At 49.1% G+C, this 27,986-nt stretch overlaps 1 protein-coding gene across 1 annotated transcript; it reads left to right on the forward strand.

Moving 5' to 3' along the window:
* MONOS_2785 (uncharacterized protein) lies at positions 1–27,986 on the forward strand (the record flags this gene model as incomplete). The annotated part of the gene is made up of 7 exons (XM_067872734.1): positions 1–87; positions 151–384; positions 441–580; positions 644–745; positions 842–1,172; positions 1,335–1,454; positions 1,615–27,986. The coding sequence occupies 7 exons, from the start codon at positions 1–3 to the stop codon at positions 27,484–27,486; spliced, it is 26,886 nt and encodes an 8,961-aa protein (XP_067730470.1). The 3' UTR covers positions 27,487–27,986.

Here is a 27,986-nt window from a genome sequence, read left to right on the forward strand (position 1 = left end):
ATGGATATCACATTCCTTGATCTCGATTTTTTCTTTGAAGATGTCAACAAATTAGTCTTACGATTATTTAGAAGGCTTCCAACTGATGTTTGCTTTTTTCTCTTCAATTTTTGATTTCATGTCGAAAAACTCGTTTTTCTATGAATGCAGCCTCAAAGACTAGACAATCGTTGGCTATTTCCTCTCCGTTCTAGTGAAGAATTTTTGCGCGCTGTTTTGAGTTTATGTCAGCGTGCTGAAGCCAATTATGCATCGGTGATTATCCACCTTTGTGCACTTTATCCTAAAAACTTCGAGAGTCTTGTAACTATTTTGAAGGATAATGTCATGTTTCTACCTTTATATGCAATTGATTTGAAAGGAGTTGGAGCTCAAGCAGCTTTGGTATGTTGAATTTCAAATCTTCATTAATATTTTAATTTTTTGTTGCAATAAAACAGTACTACACTTTCTGCCACATCATAATTGATACATTAGTTTCAGTTCTTGATTTACCACTTTTCCAATATGCCGATTTAAAGCTGTCGGAATTCGTATCAGATTTTGTTAAATCATTTTTTGAAGAACCTCCATTTCTATTGTTTGCTTATAAAGATTATATAGCTGGAATCTTTAATTTGTTTATCGTTAATTTATCATTTAGCACTTCCGAACCGGCGTTGCAGCTATTTAGTGAAAAAGCCAATGAAGAACTTTCACTTCAAATTGGAGGAACAATGAACAATCTTTTAACACGCAAATACTTGTATGCTTTTTAATTCACATAGGTTAACTTATGATATGAACATTCATGATTTTCTTTTTATTTTCTTGTTTATAACTTCATTTTCAAATGGAACAGTATCACTGATCTTCTCTTTTTATCAGTGAATCATATCGAGCTTGGCTTTCCCGATAGGAGAGCTGCCTTAAAACAAGGAGCAGTTGTTGCTACAGCAAAGCCCGAAAAAGGTAAAGACAAAAAGAAGAAAGGCCAAGAAAAGGCTGCTGAGTCTGCACCAACACCTGATCTTATGGGGCCAGATGCCGAGAAAGACAAGCCAACACCTCTGTCTATTGTTGCAGCATCTCCCTTTCCAGTTAGATTTCTTATTGCATCGACAAAGATGCGATGGGAGCTTATTGAAGACACTGATCTATTGAAACCTCTCGTAAGGAAGTTTCAAGAAAGAGTATGTCATAATAAAACAAACAATAATCTTCAACTCTTTTAATGTTTTGCTCAATTTTTGTTTTCAAATGTATTAAATATTTGTATTTTTATCAATCCTTTTTTCAATTTTCCCTAATTATTCAACATTTTTCCTCATGTTATTTATCTTTATTAACTTCAGCTCTCAAAAGATCCATCAGTCTGGATGGCGTGTCTTCCGCATCATCTCAACTATTTCTTTGTCACAGCTGCCAATTTATTTGCCAGAGTGAATCTCACTCTGCTTTTAGGAGAAGGATACGTGTGCATTCTTTTTTGTTATTATTATTATTGTTGTTATAATTCTCATTAATAATTTAATCCATTTTTCATTCAAATTTCTTCTTCTTTCACGCAATTATTTCGATTCCATCCAAAAAATGAATTTTTTATTAATTTATTTTCAAAATAAAACAAAACAGCCGGAAAAACTATACTCAACCGTCTTCTCCCGCAATATGTCCTTCCAGCACCACGAGGCCTACCTGCTTCTGCTGGCCACTCTCTTCACAAAGCAGAAGCTCGATTCACAGCAAAAGGAGATCAACGCCTTCATCGACGTGGTTGAGGCAGTCGCCACGATGAAAGGCAAGATCCGCTCAAAGAAGGAGTCTGAAGCAGACAAAGATCTGGTGGCGCGGATGAAAGTGAAGATGGACAAGAAATACTCAGGCCTCTCAAAGGGAAGCGTGGGAGGTGCTGCAGCCGGCGACGCAGCTAATCAGAACGCAAATGCCAATCCAAACCAGAACCAGAATCAGAACCAGAATGCTAACCCCAATCCAAATGCAGATGCCAATGCGAATGCGAATGCTGCCACAGCAGCTGGAGCCGAAGGAGCAGCACAAACAGGACAAGCAGCTGGTTCTCAGCCACAGACACAGGCACAGCAACAACAGCAAGCACCACAACCACTTCAACCAGAGAAAGAGAAGGAGAAAGGAAGAGTTGAGAGAGGGAAAGGGCTGATAGTGATGCGGGGGGTGTGGATCGACGAGGAAGAGCAGAGCGAAGAAGAAGAGGCGATGGTGAATGTGGTTGCATACGAGGCGCTTTCCATTGCTCTTTTGGGAACAGCTCCGTTTGAGTCATCGCCTTGGGTGGCGTTCCGGCCAACAGGCGCTCAAGCTCCTTCTCCTTCATCATCAACCACGTCTCATTCACCTTTCCCTGGAATCTACTCCTCTCTCACGTCACTCAACACACACGCACTTACAACCACCCACTCCGCCTCTCGCTCTTCTTTTGCATCGACTGCGATGCCGTTCATCAACACGATCACTCCGCCGTCTTTGTTTCAGCGGGGATTTGCAACGTCCTTTGCGTCTTCGTGCATCGGCGTCGGGGGAGGTGTCATGCCGCGTATTTCGCACCACACGCTCAACCGCATCTGCGACGAGATGTTCCTGCAGAAGAACTTCGACCACCCGAACATGCACGCCGTCATCGCGCCCATGGCTCGCCTGATGGCTGTGATTGCTCTTTTGGACTTGTCCATCTTCAGCCGCAGCCTGCTGCTCCCCATCGTCACTGTCATCTCCTCTGGCCATTCCTCTCCCATCAAGTGGCTCAACCGCAACGAGTCGAGCCGGAAGAAGAAGCAGTTCTATTTGGGAGTGCACGAGGGGAGGTACAAGCTGATGGGCCATGTGCTGATGAAGTGCATGCGGTACATGCTGAACCCGGCGTTTGGATGGTTCGATGCATGGCTGGAGACTTCTCCATTGGTGTCTCCATCGTCTTCGTCCATCCTCCACAAGATGCTGTCTGCCTCTTCGTCTTCGTCTGCACAGCAGGTGTATTCTTCTTCAGCTGCCAATGCTGCGCTGATGCAGGCAGTGAATGCAGAGATGCGGAAGACGATGGCTTTGCTGCCTGGAACAGATGATTTGGAAGGAGACAAGCTGAAACCAAAGGCGAATGAAGGTGAGCAAGGAGAAGAAGGGAGCAGCTCAAGCAGTTCGAGCAATGAGCATCAGGAAGATGAGCGCAGGATCCATGGATCAGGGAGAGGGAAGAGTGAGAAGCAAAGAGAGAGAGAAGAAAGAGAAGAGAAAAATGCGATGCTGACAGACAGTGTGTTCAATGTGCTGATGGAGTCAGCCACGCTCACATCTCCTTCCCCATCCGCCACATCAACTGAGACACTGGCGAAGTCAACCGCCGCCTCATCCACTGTCTACATGAAGCGGGAGCTGAATGCAGCCAGCGCTGTGCCTGTGATCAACGCAATCGGACACAACTTCCCGCCGTCTCTGTCTTCAGACCCAAGCGTACTCACTGCCAACTCTTTCCTTCATGCCGACCATGCACACAAGAGAGCAGTGTTTGCTGGTTATGTGGAGTCTGTTCTGATCCCGTCGCTGACACGAATTGCTGCTAAATGTGATGATGAAGTTGGGCTGCTGCGGTGTGGCTTTGCGACAACTGAGCCGTCGCCAACAGAGCTGGCTCCGTTCATCATTGCTTCCAATTCAGCGCATGCAGCTTATCCGTCGGTAGCTTCATACAACCACCAGCTGTCACACACACAGACAGACACGTCAGCTGTGTGGTATGCTGCTTCATTTGAGCCAAAGGGTGTCTTTTCGCTCTCATTCACACAGCGTTTCACGTCGTATCAGGGCACCTTCAGATCAACAGACATCACTGGAGTCACAGGTGGGACTGGGGTTGGAGCGTCAGCATCAGCTGCTCCTGTCCCATTTTCCTTCATTGCATCACTAGCATCAACCAAGTTTCTGTCAAAGGAAACCTCATCTTCTTTGTTTTCAAAAGGTGACCACGATTTTGGGAGCGAAGTGGAGAATGAGCGGAGGCTGGTGGCTGCTTTATCAACAGTCATGGCTCGTTCTTATCTTTCGTCTGGCTATTCAATATATGCATCAGCAGAAGCATCAGCTGCTCGAGACGAGCTGGGTGTGTTTCCCCACACGACGCTGTTTGATCTCCCGCAGCTGGTGAAGTCACGGACACGGCAGATGTTCCGCATTGGCGACGGCACAAACACAGCGCTTTCTGCAGCGACTACAAGAGACCTGGAAGAGGAGATGGACGATGATGACTTAACGTTCGCACAGGCCATCATTGGCTTTGCGCACGGTGACTTGGAAGCCGGAACAGCGAAGAAGCGGGAGGCAGTGGCGAAGGAGGACGAAGTCGATTTGGCGATTGAGAAGATGCCGGGCACAGGAGACTTGGGTGAGATGATGGGCACAACACCCAGGGAGCTTGTGACATCCACAGCACTTGCATCACGCAGGTTATCAAAGGCGATCCGGACAGCAGAAGAAATGATGGTGGAGAAGCTGAAGCTGAGGATCGATAGAGAGGCACGCATCTGGCTGCTGCTGAGGGACACTGAAATCCCAACATTTTCGCTCAGTTCGCAGAAGAACAAGATGGAAATGAGAAGACACAAGTCGAGCAACACCTCAGCCAATGCGCAGAACAAAAAGGGAGCACCTACTGCTTCGTTCAGGTCGACAGACAGAGGAAGATTGCCTGAAGGAGCACTTGAATTGAATGATGAGAGAGAATTGCTGTATGACGCATCAGAAGCACTTCAGGGAGTGGATGGCCTGTGGGCAGCTGGGTCGCTGGATGAGATGATCGACTCGTCAGATATTGCACAGACGAACAGGATATGGACAGAATCTGGGTTAAGAGAGTCGAGAATGATGAAGGATGAGCACAAAATGAAGAGAGAAAAGGAGAAAGAGCAGAAAGACGCATCGGCTTCTGCTTCAGCCTCATCATCGAGCTCCTCTTCATCATCCAGTTCTGAGTATGGAGGAAACGACAATGCAATAGCTGTTCCTCAGCAGCTTTTGTCGCCTGAAGCTGAAATTGTGCTTATCAGACAGCGTTTGACAGGCGGAGAAGATTCACCTGCTGCAGACCTGTTGGCCATTCTGATATACGAAAGGACACAAGAAATCATCGAAATCAGAGAGCTCGAAAAGATGCAGAACAAAGTCTCCTTACATACAAGCGCAATGGGATCATCTGCATCTGCTTCTTCTTTCTCTTCTTCCTCTTCCTCTTCCTCATCTTCATCCGCATCATCTGTGGGCATACTCACCCTCCCTTCAACAGACCGGAAATTCTCTCGTGTTCTTAACTCCAGATTCTTCTCTTCTCCTCTTTTCTCCCACTCGCTCGTCACACTCTGGTCTGCTATGGCCAAAGAGAGAGGCACACCTTCCGTCGAAGCTGTGCTGATGTCTTCATCGGCCTCTTCCTCCACCACATCCCTCGCCTTCGACGTTGTTTCCGCTGCTGCTGCTTCGACCTCAAATTCTGGATCTTCTGCCTCTGCCCCACAAGAAGAATACGCCCGCATTGCACTCGAAGGCACAGCAGAGGCCTGCTCACTGCTTGCCCGTTTAGCCGGCCAGCTCCGCCACAACATCAACGACGTTGCTTCGCAGCAGCTGGCTGTGGTGTCACCCGAAGCTGCGGAGTACTCCACTGCTCTGGCTTCTGTTGGAAGCGCCTCCGCCGCCACAGGCACAGTCGCGTCACAGGGAATGGCAAGAGCTTCGTATTTCCCGTCAAACAGACAGACCTTCCGCTTTGCATCTTCAGCTGCAGCAGGCGCGGCAGGAGGCACAATGACATTGAATGTGGGAACGATGACATCAACAATGGGAGACGACAGCTCAGCCTTTGTCGATCCAACATTGACGTTTGTACTCGATTTGTTCGATTCGAAGACGCTTTCCTCGCTTCGCCTGGCGCCTTCAACGCTGATGGAGGAATGGGATATGCTGGATGCAGCCTTCACCTCGCTTGTCTCTTCCTCTTCATCTCCTTCCTCGTTTCTGTCTCCTTCCTCTTCCTCTTCCTTTGCAGCTCTATCGCCCACATCACTGGCGCTCCCTTCACCACCACACCTGTCACCTCAGCCTTGCATCCCCCGCCCTTTCTCTTCTGTCATGTCGCACAGAGTGCCTATTGTCCCTCCTCTGCCTCTGGCTGTGCACAAGATGCAGTACTACTCCCTCTTTGACTCACTCGCCGGCATCATCCCTTATCTTGCACACTACGCCCCTTCTGCAACTCTCCCAATCCTCACATCACCTGGCTTCATCCGTCTTATCCTCCACAAACACGCTCCAATTGCAGTGACAGCCTCACTCGCACTGCAAAGGGCAATGACGCTGCTTCCGAACTGCCGAGCATCCATCGTGTTTGCGATGATCGACGAAATTCAGCACTTGCCAGACACACTCAGCTATTTATATCAGTCAGATCTTTCAGCCTCGTCTTCATCTTCTGGAGGCTCCTTCTTCTCCAAAAAGAAAGGCAAATCTGTTGTCAATGAGAGCGAATCACAAGCTTCTAACCAAACCTCCTCTGCAGCCGTCTCATCCTCACGTGTAGGCCACTACTCACTCTGTTCCTGGAACTACTGGCTCGACCCGTTCAACCAGATGACAATCAAACCAGGCGGGACAGAAGCAGAACACAGAGGGAAAAGCATTCGCGACAAGATGCTGATAAGAGGCAAAGAGACGGACCATCCACTGAACAGCTCAGACAGAGGAAGCTCAGTCATCCAAGCGTCGATTCAGCCGGGAGCAGCATCAATGCGCTTCCTCCACTCGAACGAGCACGCCGTGCTGGTGATGGTCGCCCAGCTGCTTCTGCTGCTGCAGCAGTGGGACCGCTCGCTTATTGCTGAGCTGGCTGCACTGAATGCGAGGCTCTCTGTCACTTTGTCTGTGCCCAATGTATCTCCTCTCTCTCGCACCATCCAAGAGACCATGGACAGAGCTAGTCAACAGGGTGATGGAATGTACCAGACTGCTGCTCCCATCACTGTTGATCAGACTGTTTCGACTCTTTCACACTCAGGCTTTGGGTTTTCGGTTGTCGCATCTGATGCTTCCACTCCGCTGAGCGGGATCAGCATCACGTCGCGTGCACACATTGTGGCTCTGCTGCAGCTGCTGCAGGCGGTTGATGGTGTTGCCCTGTTTCTCTTGGGCCATGCTTCTCCATCTGCACGTGCTGTTCTCTTGCGTTTGATCAGACAAACACATCTTCTGCAGGAAAGCGCGATTTCTCTCTATGCAACAGCCAAACACGCACACATTATCCATCTTCAGAGACGTATTGAACTCTGCCAGAAGGAGCTTACAGCTGTCAGAGGGTTCATGAATGCAGCAGGCAAGAAGCAGAGCAACGTGCCTGCATATCAGTCGAGCATGCAACGGAAGAACACAGCACTCAACAAGAAACAACTGGCACAGATGCAACAGCAACAGCAGGAGCCAGCGAAGAAAGAGCACCGAATGGACAGACCGTTCCGCCTGCTTCTGTCACACTTGAAGCAGATGCTGCTGAAGGAGACGAACCAAAGTCTGCCAGTTGTTGTGCACCCGACTCTCTATGACGTCATTAGTGGGCAGCGTTCTGAGCCGTTCACTCTGAACAACAACTTCTTCACTGGAGACGAGCGGTGGGTGCCTGGCTCTTCGTCACGCTTAGCGAATCCAGCATCGCTTGCACAAGTGCCAACAGTTTCGAGTGATGTTGTCATCGGAGACAAGACAGCTCCTTCGTCAAAGAGCATCACTGCCAGCATTCAGGCATCAAACCCACCACTTGCATCAACTGGATCGTACAAGCGCTATTCGCAGAACACACCAGCTGCATTCCTTTCTCGCCCTCGTGCGCTTCTTCCTCCATCACTGGGTGATGCCCCACAGTCGCTTTCGCTCTCAGCTGTTTTGTACGGAGGACGACCCGTGACAGAGCAGACAATGAACATTGAGCAGTTCTCGGGAACTTACATCCCTCGTCCTCTTTCAATGGGAGGAAATGCAATGAGCTCCATTGGCAGGAGAGGCGCAGGAATGATGGGATCTGGTGGTGGAGGGCAGTCAATGATATCTCTGTTTGGTGCAGCGACCTCACCACCTGCCATCTGCTTCACACCACAGACAGTCAGATGGCTGTCGTTGTTAGCAGCTCGCCGTGCAGCTGCAAAGAGCTCATCTCCATCGGCTGGTTCAACATGGGTGCTTCTGCTGCCTTCCTTGCGTGCTCCAAGCAGCCCTGGGCAGCTTGTACCTGAAGAGCCGCTGGACGATTTTGAGCAGTGGATTGCAATGGCCATCACATCTTCTAGCAAAAAACGCTCACCAGACAAGATCCGCCGTGATGTTGCACAGATGTTCCATTCATCCGACAGCGCTAATTCTCCGCTCAGCACTTCTCCATTCGCATTGATCAGAGCTCTGAGGGCGGCACAGGAAAAGCCGCTGAAAGGGCTTGGACGGAAGATTGTGGCAAGCGCATTCCGTTCTCTGAACCAGACAGTGTCTGCCACACCCGATACATCTGGTCTGAACAGCGGGAATCCAAACGGAGACGACAAGCCGCTTTCACTGATACCTGCACTGGGATCGTTTATCACCGCAGCAACAGGTGTTGGAGACAAAGGAAAAGACGGAGACAAGAAAGACGGAGACGAAAACGAAGCATTGGCAGTGAGTGGCTCAATGGGTGGAGTTGGAGATGGAGCAGGAGATGGAGGAGAACAGGAAAAGAAGAAGAAAGAATCATCACCATTTGAGCCTGTTGTGACAACTCCATCAATCCTTTGGATTGTTGCTGTGCTGGCTGGGATGGATACGTTTATGGGTGAAGCAGATTTCGGAACAGATTACAATGAAAGCGAAGAAGAAAGAGATTTGCGAGACAAAGAAATGCACAAATACAACAATGTTGCCCTGGTGAATGCTGGTCTGCAAGCTGGAAAGACGCTGGAGGAGGCAAAGAGAGCTGTTGTTGTGAGTGATGAAGAACCAGGAGAAGGAGACAAGAAGAAAGGAGGACGCACAAAGGATGATGCTGTTCGTATTGGTGGTGATTTGGGGAAGAAAGAAAGCGGATGGCGAAGGTTTGTGCGGTGGCTGTTTGGCGAAAAGGGAAACAAGATTCTTCAGCTTGGAAAGAAAGAAGAGAAGCAGTTCAATCATTTGCTTCCACTGGAGCGTTATTCATCTCTTCATCTATCGTCACTCGCTGACATATTCACCAACAAGCACTCACTGGAGACGCTGTGGTCGGCCGTGCTGTCAGAGATTGACCAGCAAGTGAGCGTCTGTGGATCGCGTGCCACGCTGCGTGCATACCACAAGGCAGCTGCTATTTATACACGGCACATCACTCGTGTTCCAGAGGACTATTCGGCTGCTGTGAAACTTGACTCTGCATTTGAGGTGGGAATGCGCTCGATGGTTGGAAACACACTGATTGGCACGCTCACCCTCGGACCAGTGACGTCTGCAGATATTGTAAAGCTCTCTTGGAACAGAGATGCGAATAAAGCGCTTCTGACACATGCGCCACCTGCTGTCAGAAGGAAAGAGATGAACAGCTGGCGATCTTCGAGACATGCTGCTTCTTCTCCACAGGAACAACAATCATCGTCTTCTTCTTCATCTGAGCCAACAGAAGTTGAAGTTCGATCAGATGAAGGAATCGACAACGAAATGCCATTTGGCGAGTTTGAATGGACGAGGCATCCGCGCTATCCATTCACACCTGCTTTTGCGACAACCTCATTTGCGCAGTCTGCTGTGAGTGTGGATGACAATGGCTATTCTTCAATTGCACTGGAGCGGTTCTCCACAAAGTATTTCAATTCTTATGTACCCAATGTGTTCTTTGCACTGTGTTCTCAAATCCTGTCATTCCAATATGCAGCATCGTTGGCACTGTCTCATGCTCATCCGCATCTTCACCTACCCATTTTGACTCAATTTGAACAGTGGGTGAGCACATACTTCCCACAAACAAAGAAGGACGAATCTCTTCAACAGGCAGATGCAAAGGGAGGAGCAGACATCACAAAGGATGCTGCATCTAATGCTAAAAGCCACTTGAGATTTGTTCAGTTTGCAATTGTTGAAGATCTCATTCCGCGTGTGTTGCGTCTTGTGGCTATCAACGACTCATTCACTCTGTCTCTTTCACTCACACCTGCTCCATTGATGAGGTATTATCTGTCATTGTGTGCAGCTGTGATCAACCACCCACTTCTGCGAGGCTCCGTTCCTCGTAAGACCGCCTTTGGCAATGTGCTTGTTCCTCAGCGGGTACGTCTGGCATATCGAAGAGAACTGGGGAAACTGCAGAGAATGAAAATCGGAGCAAATGAAGGAGTGGATGAGGATGATTATGTGGCTGTGGATGCGAAGGATGCTGCGAAATACAGAAGGCAGCAAAGACGAGCGGGTGTTGTTATTCGGAAGATGCAGATCTCGAAGAAAGGGAAGATGGATGCAGAGATGATGGATATGTCTGATGCCGAAGAGGACATATACGAGAACGATTCAGAAGACAGCGGAGAAAACGACGAGGACGCGAGCGATGAAGAGCTGACTGAAAGTGAATATGGAGCAGATTTGGAAGAAATGGATGCGTACGCCAGAGGAGCAGCAGATCCAGATGGCATTCTTCTGGCTGAGAAGGACCAAGTCAAGCGAAAGGGCAAAGAGAAAGAAGGAGGAAAAAGCGAGCTTCCAATTGCAGCACTTCTTGACAGTTCAGAAGATGGGAAGAAGGATACACCTGCGAATTCGCTGCCATTCCTGGGTCCGTTTTCTCAGTCCCTGTTTGCTGGAAAGGGAATGCTTGTGTCGATATTCCCTCAATATGCTACAACTGACGAAGGAATGGTGGATCTGGCGAATGCCGTTGACTTCTTCCTGAATGCACAATCTGCAGCACCAAGCCAGAAGAAAGCAGGAGCAGCAGGTGGAAGCCAGTCAGCAATGCTTTTGTCTTCCATTGCGAATCTGTTCGGCCTGATTGGCTATCCAGCAAATCCACTGTGGTTTGTTGTGCGTGCGTCTGAGTCAATTGCTGCATTGGCTGCACTTGCACGAGCACTCACAACTGCGTTCATTCCGCCAAACAGCCTCAGACTCCACCCGCCTCGCCCAGTTGTTGCGACAGCAGAGACGTTGAATGAGTACACGGTTGCTTGCGGAATGATCCCATCTTTGTTCATGTTCCAAACAGATGTAGCAGATGCTCTATCGACTCAGCTCAGTGCATTGTCTGTGTTCCCGTTTGCATCCACAGGCAGCAGCGTTTCATCAGTGTCAGATCCAGAGGAAGATGCTACTGAGTCGAGCACTGCACCTTCACTGTATGCGCCAGATGCTTTCCCAAATCCAATCCACATCTCCACTCTCTTCTCTCTTTACTCCTCACTCCTCCAGCGCTGGCTGTGGCGTGTGAACACGGCTGTTTCAGGCGATCTCTTTGGCCATCCTCTGTCTGCTTTAACACTTTCAGTTGATCCTCAGACACTCCGTGGTGCTTCTGCTGCTTTGGCTGACTATCTGATCGTTTCAGCCACAGGAGCTGAGCCGCGTGCGCTGCGCAGTGCAACTGTGGAAGGCGTTGCACAGGCCATTGCAGACACTGTTTCCACTGAGCCTTGTGTGATCAACACGGCAAATGCTTCGTTCAAGGCATATGCACCAAAAGGGTTGCCTGTGCTTCCAGCATCGACTGATGCTCTTTCCTTTGAGAATCCTTATTCATCGTCGTATTCTGTCTTCTCCACGTCTTCCTCTGCTGCGTCTTCTGTGTATTCCACCACTGAGCAGCTGAGAAGGAAGCTTCCAACAGAAGAGTCACCAGGGCAAGAACTGTTTGATGACTTAATCCTGATGAGAGATCCACTGGAAGATGCGACGTTGCCTTCATCCACACCACTGACAGTATCAGCTTTATCATCTCCTTCTCTTAGAAAAGTATCGTCTTCACCCATTTATCTACTGCCAACTACATCCACATTTGCAGCAAGCGCTCCAGTTCACGCTGACGCTGATGATCTGAAGCAGAAGAGGCCAATTCCACCACTTCCCGCAATATGCACCATCGACATTCACTCACATCTTGATGCCCTGCCACCAGCTGCCCATTCACGCGGTATGCTCCATGCTTTACTCCTTTGGCCACCTGCAGCTCGTCTGGAACTTCTGCGGTTAACACTCAACTTCGCAGCACATGGAGACTTTGCAGTGCCAATGCAGATACTCACAAGGAGATCTGCCAGACGTCTGCTTTCGCACATTCAGAAGAGATATCCCGACTTTGTGAGGCAGTTCATGCACGAAGAGAAGAAAAAACGAGACAAAGAGCTCGAGAAGGACAAGATAGGAGGTGATCGCGACAAAGATGACGATGACAAGAAGAAAGGGAAGAAGAAAGACGGAGAGCAGAGCCTGTGGGCTAAAAGCGGAGGAGCGCGCGGAAGGCCGAGGAAGAACGAGCAGATGACGTGGCTGCGCCGCCCAATCGTGACTGTTGCCACAGTCGTTGACTCCTTCTGGCATTGGATGTTTGCACTTTCAGGCAATGCACACTCGGCTGTCTCGTCGCTGCTGCGCTTGTTTGACCCACGCCTGCCTCATATCATTGCAGCGAACCATCTGAAGCCGTCGACACTGGCAGTGGATGCAAAGAGAGGCGTGCAGAAAAAGAACTTGAAATGGCTGATGGTGAAGGAGAAGAAGAAGATTTCTGTGCCATCATCGTCATCTTCTTCCTCATCATCATCTTCTTCTTCTTCCTCATCTTCATCATCCAAAGATGCATTGGATCCAAACTTCCCGTCAGGCATCATCCATCCATACACATTCCCTCCTGTCATTGCGGAGCCCATTGGCGATAACGCCTGGCACATTGACCAGCCGATGCTGCTTCGCGAGCTGCGAAAGGAAAGAGTGAAGTACAAAGTGTTTATCAACAAGCACCCGGAGATTCTGACTGAAATGGTCACTTCTTCTGCTTCTTTGACGACTTCTGCTGGAATGAAGGCAAAAACGAAGACGACTGCAGTCACACGCACACAAACTGCACAAGGTGGAGCACGAGGAAGAGCAGGGCAAGTGAAAGATGAGGAGCTGGTGTGCACATTTGAGATCTCTGACATCCCCACAAAAGAGCTGATTGTGGGTAAAGAGCCATTGCTTCCAGCTATTTATGCAGAAATCGAGAAGGAGATGCTGGTGGAAGGCGCGCAGATGAACAAAAACGGAAGATTGAGAAGCAAAATAGCACGAGGAAATCTTTCAAAGGGAGCATCATCTGCAAAGGGAGGCAAAGATGGAGAAGGGAAAAAGGGCAAAGAGAAAGGCAAAGGCAAAGGAAAAGGCAAAAACAAGGAATCAAAAGCAGACAAGTCATCAGCATCAACAAAAGCGCTGCCGCCGCCACCGCCTCCGCCTGGCTTTGCTGCAAACAACATGATGGCTGTCGTGGCTGCCTCAAAGAAATCATACAAGACATCACGTTTCGATGCATCACAACCGCCTTTCTTGTCTCTTCTGATTTCTGATCGCTCTTTGTCGTTCTTTGTATTTGCTGAGGATTCTCAAAGAGCAGTCTCTCGCAATCGTTCTTACTGCGGTGCTGCTCTGCCACCTGCTCCGCGCTACTCATACACTGCTGTTGATCTCCCATCTCTTGTGGCGCCTTCCCCTGTTGCATCGAGTCTGGCTGTGGCTGCTGATTATGCTGACTCCTCTGCGCCTCTCTCGCGGCATCGCACTTACGCACCTGCGTTCTTCCACTCCACAAAGCAGAGCTTGGCTGGCTTTTCGTTCTCGTTTGCTGCGTCTTCTTCACTCAAAAGCGAGCCTTTCTTAGCGCTGTTGCTCAGCTTCTATCCACAAGTGCTGCTGCCAAAGATGCTGAACAAGGCATTTTCTGAAGACTTCCCCATCGGCCCGCTGTTCCGCATCCACTTGCTGCGTTATCTGTCATCTTCTGACTGGGATCCAGAGTCATTTGTGTCTTCTTCATCTTCCACAACTTCTTCTGGTGCATCATCTATTCCACCTCGTGTCTCCTCCACATTCTCAAACGAAGTGCCCACACTCGAATCAATGACTCCTCAGGAAAGAGAGAGAACTCTGCATTTCTCTGCTGTTGTGTGCTTTGCATTGTCACATCTGATGTCGTCACTTCCAACTGTCCGTGCAGCGTCTGTTGAAATCCTCAGAAAAGTGCTGCGTTTCAAGCTTTCTGAGATTGAGCACGAAGAACTGATGATCAGAGAAGGAAAAATGAACATTGCAACAAGCGGATCTGCATCTGATCTGTCTCTTGCACAGGATGCGCAACAGCAATCTCAAACATCTGCTTCATCATCATCTTCTTCTTCTTCATCCTCATCGTCTGCACAATCAGGAACAACGAAGGATTCGGCACCTGCATACAACGGCCCCAACTTTGCACAGAAATGCTCATCACTTCTTTTGGCACTTTCATTGCTTCATCACCACACGCCAGGTCTTTTGAATGCATCGTCTGTAGAAGCTCTCTTCCAATCAGGCGCTGCCATCTCTGACTCTGTCTTCCGCGCACTGCCCACTCTTCTGCTGCCTGTTGTCCAGTGGGCTTACCTGAACTTAGACAAACTGGCATTGTTTATTCCAACACCATCACCAACTTCTCTTCATCTGTCAACAGAGCTTGTTCCATACTCAATGACATCACACCAGCTGAACGGCAGAACAATCTCGCTCTCAACTTCTGTGCCGTCTGCATTCACTTACTCCACAACAAACGATGCAGTGTGGGCGCTGCGTCCGCTTCTTCTGGGAGAAGCAGAGAGCGAAGAGCTGAGCAACCGCATTGCGCTGAGGCTGCTGGAAACAGACACACCGTTTGCAACATCACAATCATTACTCAGGACAATAGCGCCATGGGCAGAGCATGCTGATCTGTTGCATGCCAGCCAGTCACAGCGGGAGCAGTTCCTGGGCATTCTGCTGGCGATGGTGCAGATGTGGCTGAAAGGGAAGCATGTTGTGCTGAAGAGGCATATGCACAAGGGATCTGGTGTGGCAAGCAGAGTGACGAGTGCTGGTGGGCAGATTGGAGAGAAAGCGACTGCGGCTATTCTTCCGTTTGACAGAGAAGTTGGAGACAGAGGAAGGCTGAGACGAAAGGAGAAAGCGAAGACAAGAAAGCAAAGCAGCATGCTCAAGAGGAAAGAAGGAGACGAGTCAGAAACAGACGATGATGACATGTTTGGCCCGGATGCAGAAGACAAACGTATTCAGACAGAAGTACTGCAGCTGTCAGATGCTCTTCAGAACAACATTTCTTCTCTTGTTGCCGGCGGCTCGTCTGTCGGAGGAGGACAAGGAGGACACATCTCCTCTTCAACTGTGTCGCTTCTTGGAGCACTTGTTGGATTCACCTCGAAGATGGTTGCTCGTCCACTAACTTCTTTGCCTGCACTGCCTTCGTTGGCTGTGGGTGCAGATGCTGATAGCGATTCATTGCTTTCATCATCTTTGGCACTTTGGGAGCGTCTTGCGCTTTCTCGTTCTTCTCTTTCGGACGATTCATCGTCTTCTCCACAGCAAGGAGGTGCTCCCGTGAGTGGATCGCAGCTTGTTGGAGGGAAAATCGGAGGAGGAAATATTTTGGCTGGATTAACTCCTGCTGCAGCAGCTGCTTCGTCTGCAGCTTCTTCCTCAGCATCATCTTCTTCTTCGATGGGAGGAAATGCACCGGGCAGCAACACGTCTGCTCTTGTCGCAAAGGCCTCGAATCCATTTGCGGTACCTGCAATGCCTCTTCCTTCGCTCTCACTAACATCAAGCTTACAAGCTGGCTCCAATAAAGCTACAGCATCATCTCTGCTTCTGAGCAACAATCCACCACCGAACCTCACATTGGTTGTCCGTTTTGTACTGTCATCTGCTTTCCTGCGTCGCGATTCAATTGTGTCTGCATTCCTGATCACCCGCGGGCTTATCCGGTCTCATTCAGTGACTGTGCTGAATGATCTGTGCCTTCTTTTGACACCCACAGCATGGAAAGCACTCCAAGGAGTAAATCGTGCGACTCTTCTGGAGATGAAGAAGAGACACCGCACTGAGCAGCAGTTCAACAACGAGGCACTTGCGATCTCTGCAGCGACAGGTGGCAAGCAGAGAAGAGGGCTTGGCCACGGCAGAACCAACAGCTTTGCTGGCGGAAGCCCAGGGAAGGGATCAATGCATCAGATATCAGCAACACTGGCAAGTGCAGCCACACCAGCACTGGCAGCGCTGTCTGAAAGAGACAGAGCGAACATTGTTGCAGCTGCAAGCTCAGCTGTATCACACACAGCACTTCTGAAGAGGCAGAAGCAAGAAATGAAACAAGTGCAGTCTCAGCTGATGAGCCAGTCGAGACAAGCTGCTCTGGCAAGAGTTGTGGCTGCGCATATTCTGGGTGCCCATGCAAGATCGGATCCGTCGAGTGTGGAAGCATATTTGCCAGTTCTCCTTGCATTTGCAGTTGTTCATGCAGCCACACCGCATGCTGTGTTGTCGTCATCTACATATTCTTCACCAGCAGCTGGTTGCTCTGCCTCAGGAGACAATGGAGAGGACATCTCAATGAGCGTGTTTGCGAATGTTACCGAGCTTCAGGCACAGGAGAAGATGGAGCGGTGCAGCCAGATGGCATCTGGAGGCTCTTCAAGAAAAGGTCCATTCCAGCCGAAGAACACAACGAATGGAATGACAGCAAGTGTTGATGTGGCGATGCAGACATTCCTGATGCGTATCTTGGAGACTCTTCTTGTTGTGAGATACCAGCAAACACCGCCTGCAGAGCCTGCAGCTGACGAAGTAGCTAAACAGGCCGTGGCAGCAAGTGTGACGGCAACGGATCCGCTTTTGATGGAACCACCACCGCCGCCTCCTCCACCAGCACCAGAAGAAGAAACAAAGAAGAGTGATTCAGAGAAAGGCGCAGATGATAAGAAGTCTACAGAAGTCACACAACAGGCACAGATTCCGCCAACATCAGAACAGTCTAACGAGCAATCATCACACACACCAACACTTCTGCCACCATTCTCACCAATGGTGGATAAGAAGAAAACAGAGCAAGCCAATTCTCCTTCACTTAATGACAAATCTACAGAATCACGTTCTCGATTCTCTGATTATTACCCGAGCAAGCTTGGAGTGGCAGAGACGATGGCACGGGAGAATCTGTCGCATCTTGTGGAGAAGTATTCGCACGCAACAACATTCTCTGGCTCTTCCTATGCATCCACACATTCCGCTGTCCAGGTATCGTCTTCGTTTGACCCTTCAGTGTTTCCAATCAATTGGGACTGGCAGGATGAGCTGCTGTCAGAGCACTGCCTGAACCCAGACTCTGTCCAGATGATCAAAAACAAGAATCTGAAGATCCGGACAAAGGGTCCTTTCAACCAGAGCGACGAGCTGGCGCCGGAGAGCCAGGACGGCAACATTGGAGAAGAAGGAGACATTCGTTTCATTGAAGTGAAAGTGGATCCACGTGTGAGCGACGATTCGTCTCTGTTTGGAGCAACGATGGAGAGCAAGAAAGTGGAGAGTGATTCAGACGATGACTCGGATGATGATTCAGACAGCGATTCTGATGACAGTGCTGATGATGAGAAACTCAATGAGGATGAGCTAAAGAAGAAGCGGGCGAAGAGGAAGGAGAAACAGGAGATAAAGAAAAACAAGAAAGAGGAGAAGAAGAAGGAGAAATTAAGAAGGAAAGAAGAAAAGAAGAGGAAGCGAAGAGGAATGATGATGCAAAAGTTGATCAGCACTCGCAGGTGGAACTTCGAGAACGTAGACGATTTGGATGTAGACGATGATGACGAGTGGAATGGCATGAACACAACACCATCAGCTGCTTTGTCACTGAAAAAACAGTCACAGAATGTCCAGTCAGCAACAGCAACCAACCAGAACACACCCGAAACATCAGACGGACTTTATTCCTCAGAGTCTGCAATCGGCGCAATGTCTCTTCCGGCATTCATCCATCACATTGTGCACATCCTTCTCTTCCTCTCTCCTGTTGCTCTGCACACATTTACTAGACGCATTGCCCAGTGGGCGATGACCGCAGACTCGATAACATCAACCATCGCTGCTGTGCAGGTGTACCGCGCTCTGATTGTCTCTCTCTCTCGTCTGGCAATGCTGTATCCTTCTCTCCTGTGCTTCAACGACTTCTTGCTGCCTTCATTGCAACAGCAGGCTGCATCTGCCTCATCTTCGGCTCATCATGCCTCGTCTGTTGCCTCCACACCAGAAGTGATGGAGAACCCTTCACTGATCGACAACAAGCACACAAACGTCGATACAGTCGCATTGTGCACTTCGCCAGCCTCACAGACGCTCATCCAGAGAATGCACCAGCCCTCGCGCCCGATCCCGTTGATTCTCAGCTCAACTTCAATCGAAGGTGATTATCCAAATGTGACAAACCCGTCATCACATTTACTTGTCAATGCAACTCTTTCACTGAATTCGAAGCAAAATGCGCAGCAAAGTGGAAGCGGAGCAAAGGCAACAGTATCAGCTGTTCCTTCATCAGCAGTTGCCTCTGCTTCTTCAGCGTCTTCAGCAGCATCTTTGCTATCATCTGCTTCATCTGCTGCTGTATTGCCTGCATCAAGCTCTTCAATCTCTGCTCTTCCTGCTCCAATGCTTGCAGCTGCCTTAGCCACTCAAAAGGTCCAAAAGGCACAATTCATCAAAAGCTGCTCAATTCGTGTGGCGTCTCCTATTTCTGCCATTCGCCTATCTGATCTCTCTGCTTTCTTGTCTTTGCTCTCCTCTTCGGCTGCTCTTCCTGGTGGTTCCCAGTTCCCTCAGGTGCCTCGCATTAACCAGGACCCAAGAGGATCCCTGCTGTCAAAGGCCATTGCCCATCTGCAGGTTGCTCCACAGCCAAAGAGCTCAGCCATGCAGAATCCAATGGCGCCTCCTCTATTCCCCAAACTGCCATCACTCAACTCGCCCACAACGCTGATGCCGCTCACTTTATCGCTTACTGCAGAGACTGATCCATCAGTTGTGGAAGCTGATCTGAATATTCCTCCGTTTGCAACACCACTGCCTGCCTGGGCTTCGCCTCATCTCGCTGCCGCGCTCTTGAGGCTGTTCTCGACAGTGTCTTCATTGGGCATCTTGTCACCGAAGACTAAGAGAACTGCAGGAATAACTGGAAAATCAGCTGCAATGAAAGAAGAAAACAGAGAAGGAGAAGAAGAAGAAGAAGACCACGTTTTGAGAGACGAAGATGGAAACGAGATTGAAATGGACCGCTTTGGAAACATCATCTGTTCAGTGGGTGATCGTCCGACGAGCTTCATTCCTTCGCTGATTGTGGAAGAGATAGCACAGACACCCATGCAATTCAGAGGAACTGCTAATGGCAAGCCGTCGCATCCACAGGCTGCTTCATCAACGCTGATTGAAGAAGGAAAAGTGATTCAGTCAGAAAAGGAAAGAGTTGGAACGCTTTTGAGAACAGTTCCGGGTTGGGGCGATGATCCAACGAAGGTCAGCAAGCAGCTGTCTGCTTCTGCCTCAGCTTCTGCAGTTTCAACAGCACCTACATTGACTGCTGCTCAGAGAACAACTGCAAAGCCAGAGAATGCAATGGCTGCATCATCACAGGCAGGTTCCTCATCTTCTGCTTCATCGTCTTCATTTTCCTCCTCTTCAGCCTCAGCAAATGCTTCAAGCTCTTCTTCATCTTCAGACTCGAAGTCATCTGCTGATGCCAGTTCAACCAATGCTATTTCAACCTCAACATTCGATGTTATGCTGAAGCCACAGCCTCTTTCTGTCTTAACTGAAGCTCTGGACAAGTCTGCCATGCTTGCCCCGTTCCTTATGCTTCCATTTGGCGGAGTGACAAATTCACAGTCAGTTCCTTCATCCACACAGCCAACATTGTGCTCTCCACTCTTCAAAGAGTCACTCGTGTCTATTCAGGACATCCTCCTCCGCTTTGCTCTTAGCTCAGCCACTCTGCAAGTGACACGTCATTTGAAGGCAACAACCAAGCCGAATGCTGCTGTCTTGCGTGCATTCAAGCGGAAGAGGAAGATGTTAGCTCAAAACACCAATGAACAAGAAGATATCTCAGACTCGTCAGACGAAGAGGGAGAAACTGAGCCATTGGCTATTGCAAACATTGATGTTTCTACAGTCACTGTTACCATTCCACCTGTTCTTCCTTCCTTCGGCCCGTCTTATTCTGGAAGGATGCTGTGGAGAGCCAGCGCCGCAGACAACAGAGACCCGCTGTCTGTTGAGAGAAAGAAGATCAGCTCAGTTCTGTTTGCTCCGTTTGACGTGGCGTATCACATGGCGCCTGTGTTTGCACGTGGGTTCAAACGGAGTGCTGATGAAAGCTTACCAGAAATGCCCGAAGGCGAAGAGAACATGGAAGCCATGTTGCCTCCGATTGAAGACGAGAAATTCACTCCGTCTTCGGTTCTTGTGGATGAAGAGTCCAATGTTCCCACAGATGCAGAGTGTGAGTTCTTCAATAATCTGTTCATTCCATCGCCACAGGGACACACTGAAGGCACTGTTGAGTGCATGCAGGACTATTGTGCAGCTGCTTTTGTATCTGGTTCGTCTCCTGCTCAGCTTATGCTCCCACTCCACACCGCTGGTATCGATGCCCACAGGCTGAGGAAAGTGCTGTTTGACATCCGAAGCTCGATGATTGCGTCTGCCTCTGGTTCTGGTTCAAGTTCTTCGAATTCGTCGATGTCTGCACAGGTGGCCTCGTTTGCTGCGGGTGGAGGGTCTGCTGGACAGCGGCTGTTTACTCCGTCGATGCAGACGCTGTCTTCATCTACTGTCTCGTCTGTTATTGTCAGCTCACTTGTGTCAAAGGCAATGGAGATGGCGGTAGAGGCAAAGAAAGAAGCAGAGGAAGAGGTGCAGAGAGAGAAGGAGAAGAAGATGAAGGAAAGAAAGAAGAAGAAGAGCAGCGATGACTCAGATGAAGAGTCGAGTTCGGAGTCGGAATCTGAATCTGAATCTGACGAAGACAGCGATGAAAAGGGCAAGAAAGGCAAAAAGAAAGACAAAAAGGACAAGAAAGATAAGAAGGAAAAAGCGAAAGGAAAGAAGAAAGACGCTGAAGAAGCCCCAACTGCACTCGAAGAGAAACCAGATCCCGCAGGAAACAACGCACCAGCAAGTGCCGAATCCTCCATTGTGCTGCCTCCTATCCCAGGAAACGTCAACGAGTCGTCTGTCGTTCTTTCCTCGCTTTCCTCCAACAAGATGCTCGACCAAGCTCTGTCTGGCACTGTCTTCCACACCTTCCAATCGGCACTTGCACCGATCCTCCCACCAAACTTCCCTGGTCTGATTCCATATCTCATGCGCGCACTCAGATTCGGCCCCAGACTTCTCTCTGCACGTGGCGGGCCGTCTCTGGCTTCACTCAGCGAGACCTATTCGCCTCTTCTGATCAATGGAGCAGGCGAAAAGGGTGTGTTTGGCTCAAGCGGAGGGGCTGTGGATGCAGCAGTCTTTGGTTCAACACGCTCACCAGCTACGTCAGTTGACACAGAGAATGTACTGCTGTATCGCAATGGTGTGTGTATTGATGCACGTCAGCTGGGCGAGAGATATCTTCGCAGCATCTACCAGCCGTTCATCCACATGACCCACTTCGACCGCCGCTGCCGGAACGAGCACATTCGCGTTTCATCATCTGACTTTGTGGCTTCAGCTTCTTCAACAGCTGTGGTGAGGAATGTGATGAGGGCGTCGCCTGCACAAACTGCTATTCAGACAATTGCGCTGCTGCTTGATCCAGAAATACCATCGACATTTGCGTTCCAGTCGAAATCGCTGCTAACAATCATAGAAGAAGATCCAAACATGAAGTTGATTGGAGCACCAGAGAAGGAGAAAGAGAAGGAAAAAGAGAAAGAGAAAGAAAAGGACAAAAAGAAAAAATCTTCGAAGAAATCTTCGAAGTCCAAGGATGAGGATGACACAGACACAGACACTGATACCGACTCCACCAATGACTCAACTGCAGACGAATACGACAAAAACTCTCCATTTGTTGACCCCTCAACGAATGTCTGGACCCACCGCTGTGATGTCATCCTGTGCATCATGTTCTCTCTCATCCCTGTCATCCACGCATCTCTCGTTCGCGACTATACAAACGCCATTCACAAGGAGACAGCCAGCAGAGTCGGCACATTGCCACACCGCACAGACAGCGTTGCCTCAAGCGGCGATCCGACGACTGCTTCTGCCTCTTCTTCTTTGGCTGCCACAGCCACACACGGAAAGCGGCTGACGTCTTCTCATGCGCCAACACCTTCAACAGTGACTGCCTCCAGACTGCAAACAGAACACATGGCAGTGGTACATCCTGTGCCGTCTGCGCAACATCCACAGGATCGTCTTCTGGCACTGTATGACGCCACTTCCATTCCACCATTCAACTCTGTCGCTTCTGTTCTGTTAGATTCAAATGCTGCATCTTCCATGGCATCCTCAGACTCCTCTGCCTCTGCCGCAGCCCTGAGTGGCCTTCAGCTTGATCCAGAGAAGATGCTCCATCCAGGCGCATTCACCATCCCTGAGCCACGCGCCTCGCTTATCCCTGCGCACAACGCCACTGCTGCATCTATGTCTCTATCTGCATCACCTGTCCTGGCACACTCTGCCTGGGCACCTGTGTTCTCATCTCCGCTGTTCGGTGCCAGGCTTCTGACGTTTATTTCCTCAGCGTCTGCTCGTGCTGCCTCAGCCCCGTCTTCACCGTGGGCGAGAAAGACGCTGATTGCAGTGGTGCTGTCGTTCCTGTACAAGACACTTGCGATGGGCGAGAGAAGGGAAACAGCAAATGGCGGAATCGATCCAGCAGACAGAGACAAAGAGAACGAAGAAGACTATGAAGACTTAGAAGATACTGACTTGGACATCAACTCAGACAACATGCTCCCAGACTCGATGGTGAAGAGCATCAAATGCCTCATCTCTGCTCTGCTCCTGGCAATGCACCCACACACACATCCACTGCACTTCTTGGTGTTTGCGGTCGAGGCGCTGTCATATGCAGTGGCTGATGCAGTCTCCCGTTCGAACAAAATATCAAAGGAGCAGCTGGCAACCAGTCTGAAGCAGGCAGCGTTGGCACCATTCTCATTTGGTCTGTTTGTTGCCAAAGGAAAAGAAGAGAAAAGCTCATCAAAAGGCAAAAAGAAGAAGTCGAGTGACGATTCTGGTGACGCAGAGCTTGCTGATCCCGTTTTACAGCGCAAGACATCTGCTGCCAATGCACCGCTTCCACCGCTCTTCTTCCTGCTTCCATTGACAATGCTGTTTGACGCCTCTCCTCTTCTCTACGGACCTTCAACTCTACTCACAGCTCGTCTTCTCCTAGCAATGCTGCCTCCTTCACTTTCAGGTTCATCGCATTTCCTGGCTGAGACACTAGCGCCAATCGCTTGCAGGGCACACATCTTTGCTGCTCCTTCACTTTCTCTCTCTCCCATTGCTGCTTCCTCGTCTTCCTTGGCCAACACATCCAGAATGTTCCCTACATCAACTCCTCTTCCACTGCCGAAGACTGGCTCTCTTGTGGCTGATGTGTCTGTTGCTCCTTCTGTCGGCTTCTACGTGCCTGCCTCCACAAGCATACCTGCACAGAGCTCCCTGTCCTTATCAGTTGCATCACTTCCAGCACAAACATTGAGATCTCATCTGAAAAAAGCGAGTGTGGACTTTGTGTACACGTTCTCTGAGCTACCGAATGCCACCGCGTTTACCACACCGCTGATGCAGTGTGTGGAGCTGATTGCTGACTATCTCACAACAAGCGCGTTGGATGCAGAAGATGCGAAGAAGACGAACATTGCGAAGAAATCAATGCAGACAATGCAGAAGAAATCCAAAAAGGACAAAGACGGAAAGAAGAGGGCAGGAATGGATGACTCGTTCCTGCGAATTATTCTGTCGAAGATCGGCGAGATTATCAACCAGCAGACAACAAGAACATCACTCACTGCTTTGTCGCCGTTCTTCTCACCACTGATATTCGTATCGCCATCTTCAATAACTTCTACAAACTCCATTGTATCTGCTGCTGCCACATCTTCTTCCTCATCATCATCATCATCATCAAGTATGTCTGCAGCTTCACTTGCACAGAGCATTGTTCCGTCTTCATCTGATATTCTTGTCCGTATTGTTACCCAAATGGAACGTTTATCTCAAGCTGTGTTCCTCCTTCTCAACACCACGTTCTTCACTCCTGTTCCCCTCTTCAAACACACCCCTCTCACAACCATCTCCAAAGCACTGCCTCCGCTTTCTCAGCAAACAGTTGCGTTGTATTCAGCTCCCAGCGGAGCATCACAAAGTGCTTCGTCTTCAGCTGCTTCAGCAGCACAACCAGTGCCTTCTTCTGCTGCTGTTGGAGCTGGCTCTATTCCTCTGCCTCCTCCTCCTCCATCTTCTTCTCAATCATCTTCATCTGTTTCTGGAAGTTCTGCAGCTGGAACCTCATCATCGTCATCATCTCAAGCTGCCCAGGCTCAATCACCTGACAGCAGCGCATCATCCACAGTTCTGCCGCTTCCGACCATCCCGACCTCGTCTTCGATGTACTACCAGCACCCGTCGTATTCCTTGGCGTCGTACCTCTTCTCGTTCCCTCCCTCCGACGGCGAGATTCGATCTGGATCTTCAGTCCCCCCACCTCTTATCGGGATGATGCCCACTGTGGAGTTCTGTGTCGTCTCCTCCTTCTTGTTCCAGACACATCTGGTGTCTGTCCCAATCTCCATCCGCATCAAAGATCAGGCAGCAGTGGCACGCGATGCCGCAGAGAAGAAGATGGCTGCCGAAGAGAAGAGAAGGAAAGAAGAAGCTCGCGCCTCAGCCAGCGGAAAGGACAAGACAGGACACAAAGCACACCATTCATCCAGTGCTACTAGCCAGTCTGCAGCTTCAGCATCGCTCATGGCGCTCTCTGCCACGCATTCATCTTCCTTCTTTGCGTCGTCTCCGTCATTCCTTCCAGGTGTCTCTGAGGAGGCGCATGCACTTTGCCAGCAGGAAGAGGCAGTGCTGTCGATGATCATGAAGACACCACAGATCAACGAGTCAGCAGTCGAGGCTATTATGAAGAGCAGGCCAGCACATATTAGAAAGCAGCAGGCAATTATTGCTTCGCTTCTGAACAGGAAGTCAGACTTGAAACTGAGTGGAATGGGAATGGGCGCACTGAACAGCAAAACAAAGGTCAAAGAAGCAGAAAACGAAGCAGACAAACCAGAGGTGCTTGTTGAAGATGATTTGGACTTCGTTCTGGATGTGGATGCAGACGGCGCCGATGCGAAAATCACGAAGAAAGCGAAAAAGGGAAAGGGAAAGAAGAAGGCAGATGGAGGACTGCAAGGAGGAGTGAACACGAAGTCATCGCGTGTGTCGTCGAAGAGAGACGAGCTGTTGAGGCTGGGTGTGATTCTGCAGCAGAGAACAGAGCTGCTTCGAGATGAGGTTGCAGCACAGGCTCGTTTGGCGCGTGTTATTGAAGAAGAGAAGAAGAAAGAGCTGCTGAAGAAGAAAGAGAGAGACCTCATCCTGAAGAAAGAGATGAGGCAGCTGGAGGAGTCTAAGAGGCAGTCTGTGGGAGATTTGAACAAGCTGACGAAAGAATTGAATGATTTGGTGAAGAAGCGAGATGATCTCGAAAGGCAGGCGACGATGCTGGCGAACTTTGTGGATGTGATGATGGAAGAGATTGCACTCACACGAAGAGAAATGAATGCCAAACAGAAGCAGCTGCAGTTACTTATAGACGGAATAACAGCAGAGGACGAAGAGAGAGCGGGAAGAGCAACAAGGCTGGTTGGCAAGGAAGATAAAGAGAGAGAGAAGGAGAAGGAAAAGAAGAAGAAGAAGAAGAAAGCAAAGGAAGGAGATAAAGAGCAACTGATGAAAGGATTTGGATTGGGAGGTATTGTTGGTCGTGGCCAGAAGCAGATTGAGGTGGAAATCAAACTGATGAAAGGATTCGCTGAAACAGTCAGAAGAACACTCCATTCGAAATACGTGGCATCGCTGGGACAGCTCTGGGAACTGGTAAGGCCGTACATAACATCCATTCCATTGCCATTTGAGTCGAACGCTGCCTCATCTGCTTCAGCATCTTCCTCCACAACACCATCGACATCTATGGCTCTGCCTTCCACGCTCCCTCAACCGTTGGCAGAGCTTCTGTCAGTTGGATTTGTCGATATCAGCAAGTTCAGTTATCCAACTCTGATGGCATCGCTTCCACTTGTCTCGCTGCTTCCTAACAGAGTGAGCGAAACCTGGTCGTTCCGTTCGAAGATCTACGTGCCTCCGCCAGCAGCGATGGCCATCCTCGACAACTTCCTGGCTGACCCACGAAGAGCGCTACCTGAGTTCACACTGTTTGTCTATCGCTACTTCGACCTTGCGCCGTGGCTGCTGTTTGTGTCGCTGGTCGACTGGATGAACGATGAGATGGTGCTGGAGGCGATCCAGGAGGAAGAAAGAGCAAATATGGGAATTGCACCAGAAGCGACAACAAGCACTGCTGCTTTGTCAGCAGCTGCTGCCAGACTGAAAGCGCGGAAAGTGGAAGATGCGCAGAAGAGAATGAAGCAAGGAGCACAGAGAATAATACGGCAGTTCCTCAATCTATCGCCAACACCAGCAGGAAGCACGGGAACTGCCCTGTCGCAGCGCAAGTACCTAGTGCCTGGGTCGCTGGCTGCGCTGATCACCGCACTGAACGTTCCACTCCCCGCTCTTTCGATGCACTTTGCACGCAACGCCCATTTGGACTACACTCTACGTGCAGTGATTGTGCAGACGCTGCGTAGAGCTGCTGAGCTGGGCGTGTTCAACGAGACAGAAGCTGAAGAGACATTCACGCTTCCATATTCCACACTGCGCACGAGCAAAGCAGTCGCCGCGGCTGCTGCTGCGTCAAAGTCGCTAACACCATTTACCACCATTCTGAGTGATTGGGAAGTACCCAATGTAGAGTACCCTGCCCTGTCTGTTCCATTGAGCCAGCTGGCCACTCTGTTTGATCCGCTGATGTTTGTTCTGTTTGAGGCGCTGAGAGGGCTTGTGCTTCCTGCGTTCATTGGAACTAAGTCGTTCAGGAAGATCATTAGAGCACGTATGGAAGAAGGCGCCTTTGGAGTGCCAGTGCATCAGAAGGCAGGGACGATCTGGGTGGAAACGAATGCATCGCTGGCAGAGAGGAAAGAGAGGAAGAAGTGGACGAAGAATGGAAGGATGATGACAGAAGAAGAAGCAAGAGAAACAATACAGAAGTCGTCGAAGCAAAGTGCAGATGCAACTGATATTTTGTGGAATGTGGGAAAAGTGTACGATATGGACGATATAACATTCAAGACTGATTAAACAGCGATGCATTTATTTAATATTTTTTTTTTCAGTTTATTTTAATAATTTGATAAAATAATAATTATTAACTTTTGTAATTGTGATTGTTATTGTTATTCAATTATTAAATTTAATATTTGAATTTTTTCGTTGATCCTTTTTTAGTTTATTTGTGTGTTGTTTTACGTTGAAGCTATGAAAAAAGATATATTCTTTTGAATGTGACGTTGTTTATAATTGTTATACTTAGATTTATTTACTTGTTCAACTGTTTCATTTTGTTCAATATCTTATTATATCATATATTCTAAAGCATTTATTCTTGTTGTGTTTGTATTCCACTTTGTTTTTATTGTTTTTTTGTTGAAATTTTCTGTCTCCCTATAAACCTAGTTCCACATCATTGTTAAACTATTTTAGTTTGTTGTTAACTTTTATTTGATTTTCTTTGACTTTTTTTTTCAAACTTTGTGTTGCTTTTATTGTCGGTTGTTCAAAAAATAAAATAAAATAAAAAA

The sequence above is a fragment of the Monocercomonoides exilis genome, assembly GCF_001643675.1.
Source record: "Monocercomonoides exilis strain PA203 chromosome Unknown scaffold14-1859848, whole genome shotgun sequence".
In the NCBI taxonomy this organism is placed as follows: domain Eukaryota; phylum Preaxostyla; order Oxymonadida; family Polymastigidae; genus Monocercomonoides; species Monocercomonoides exilis.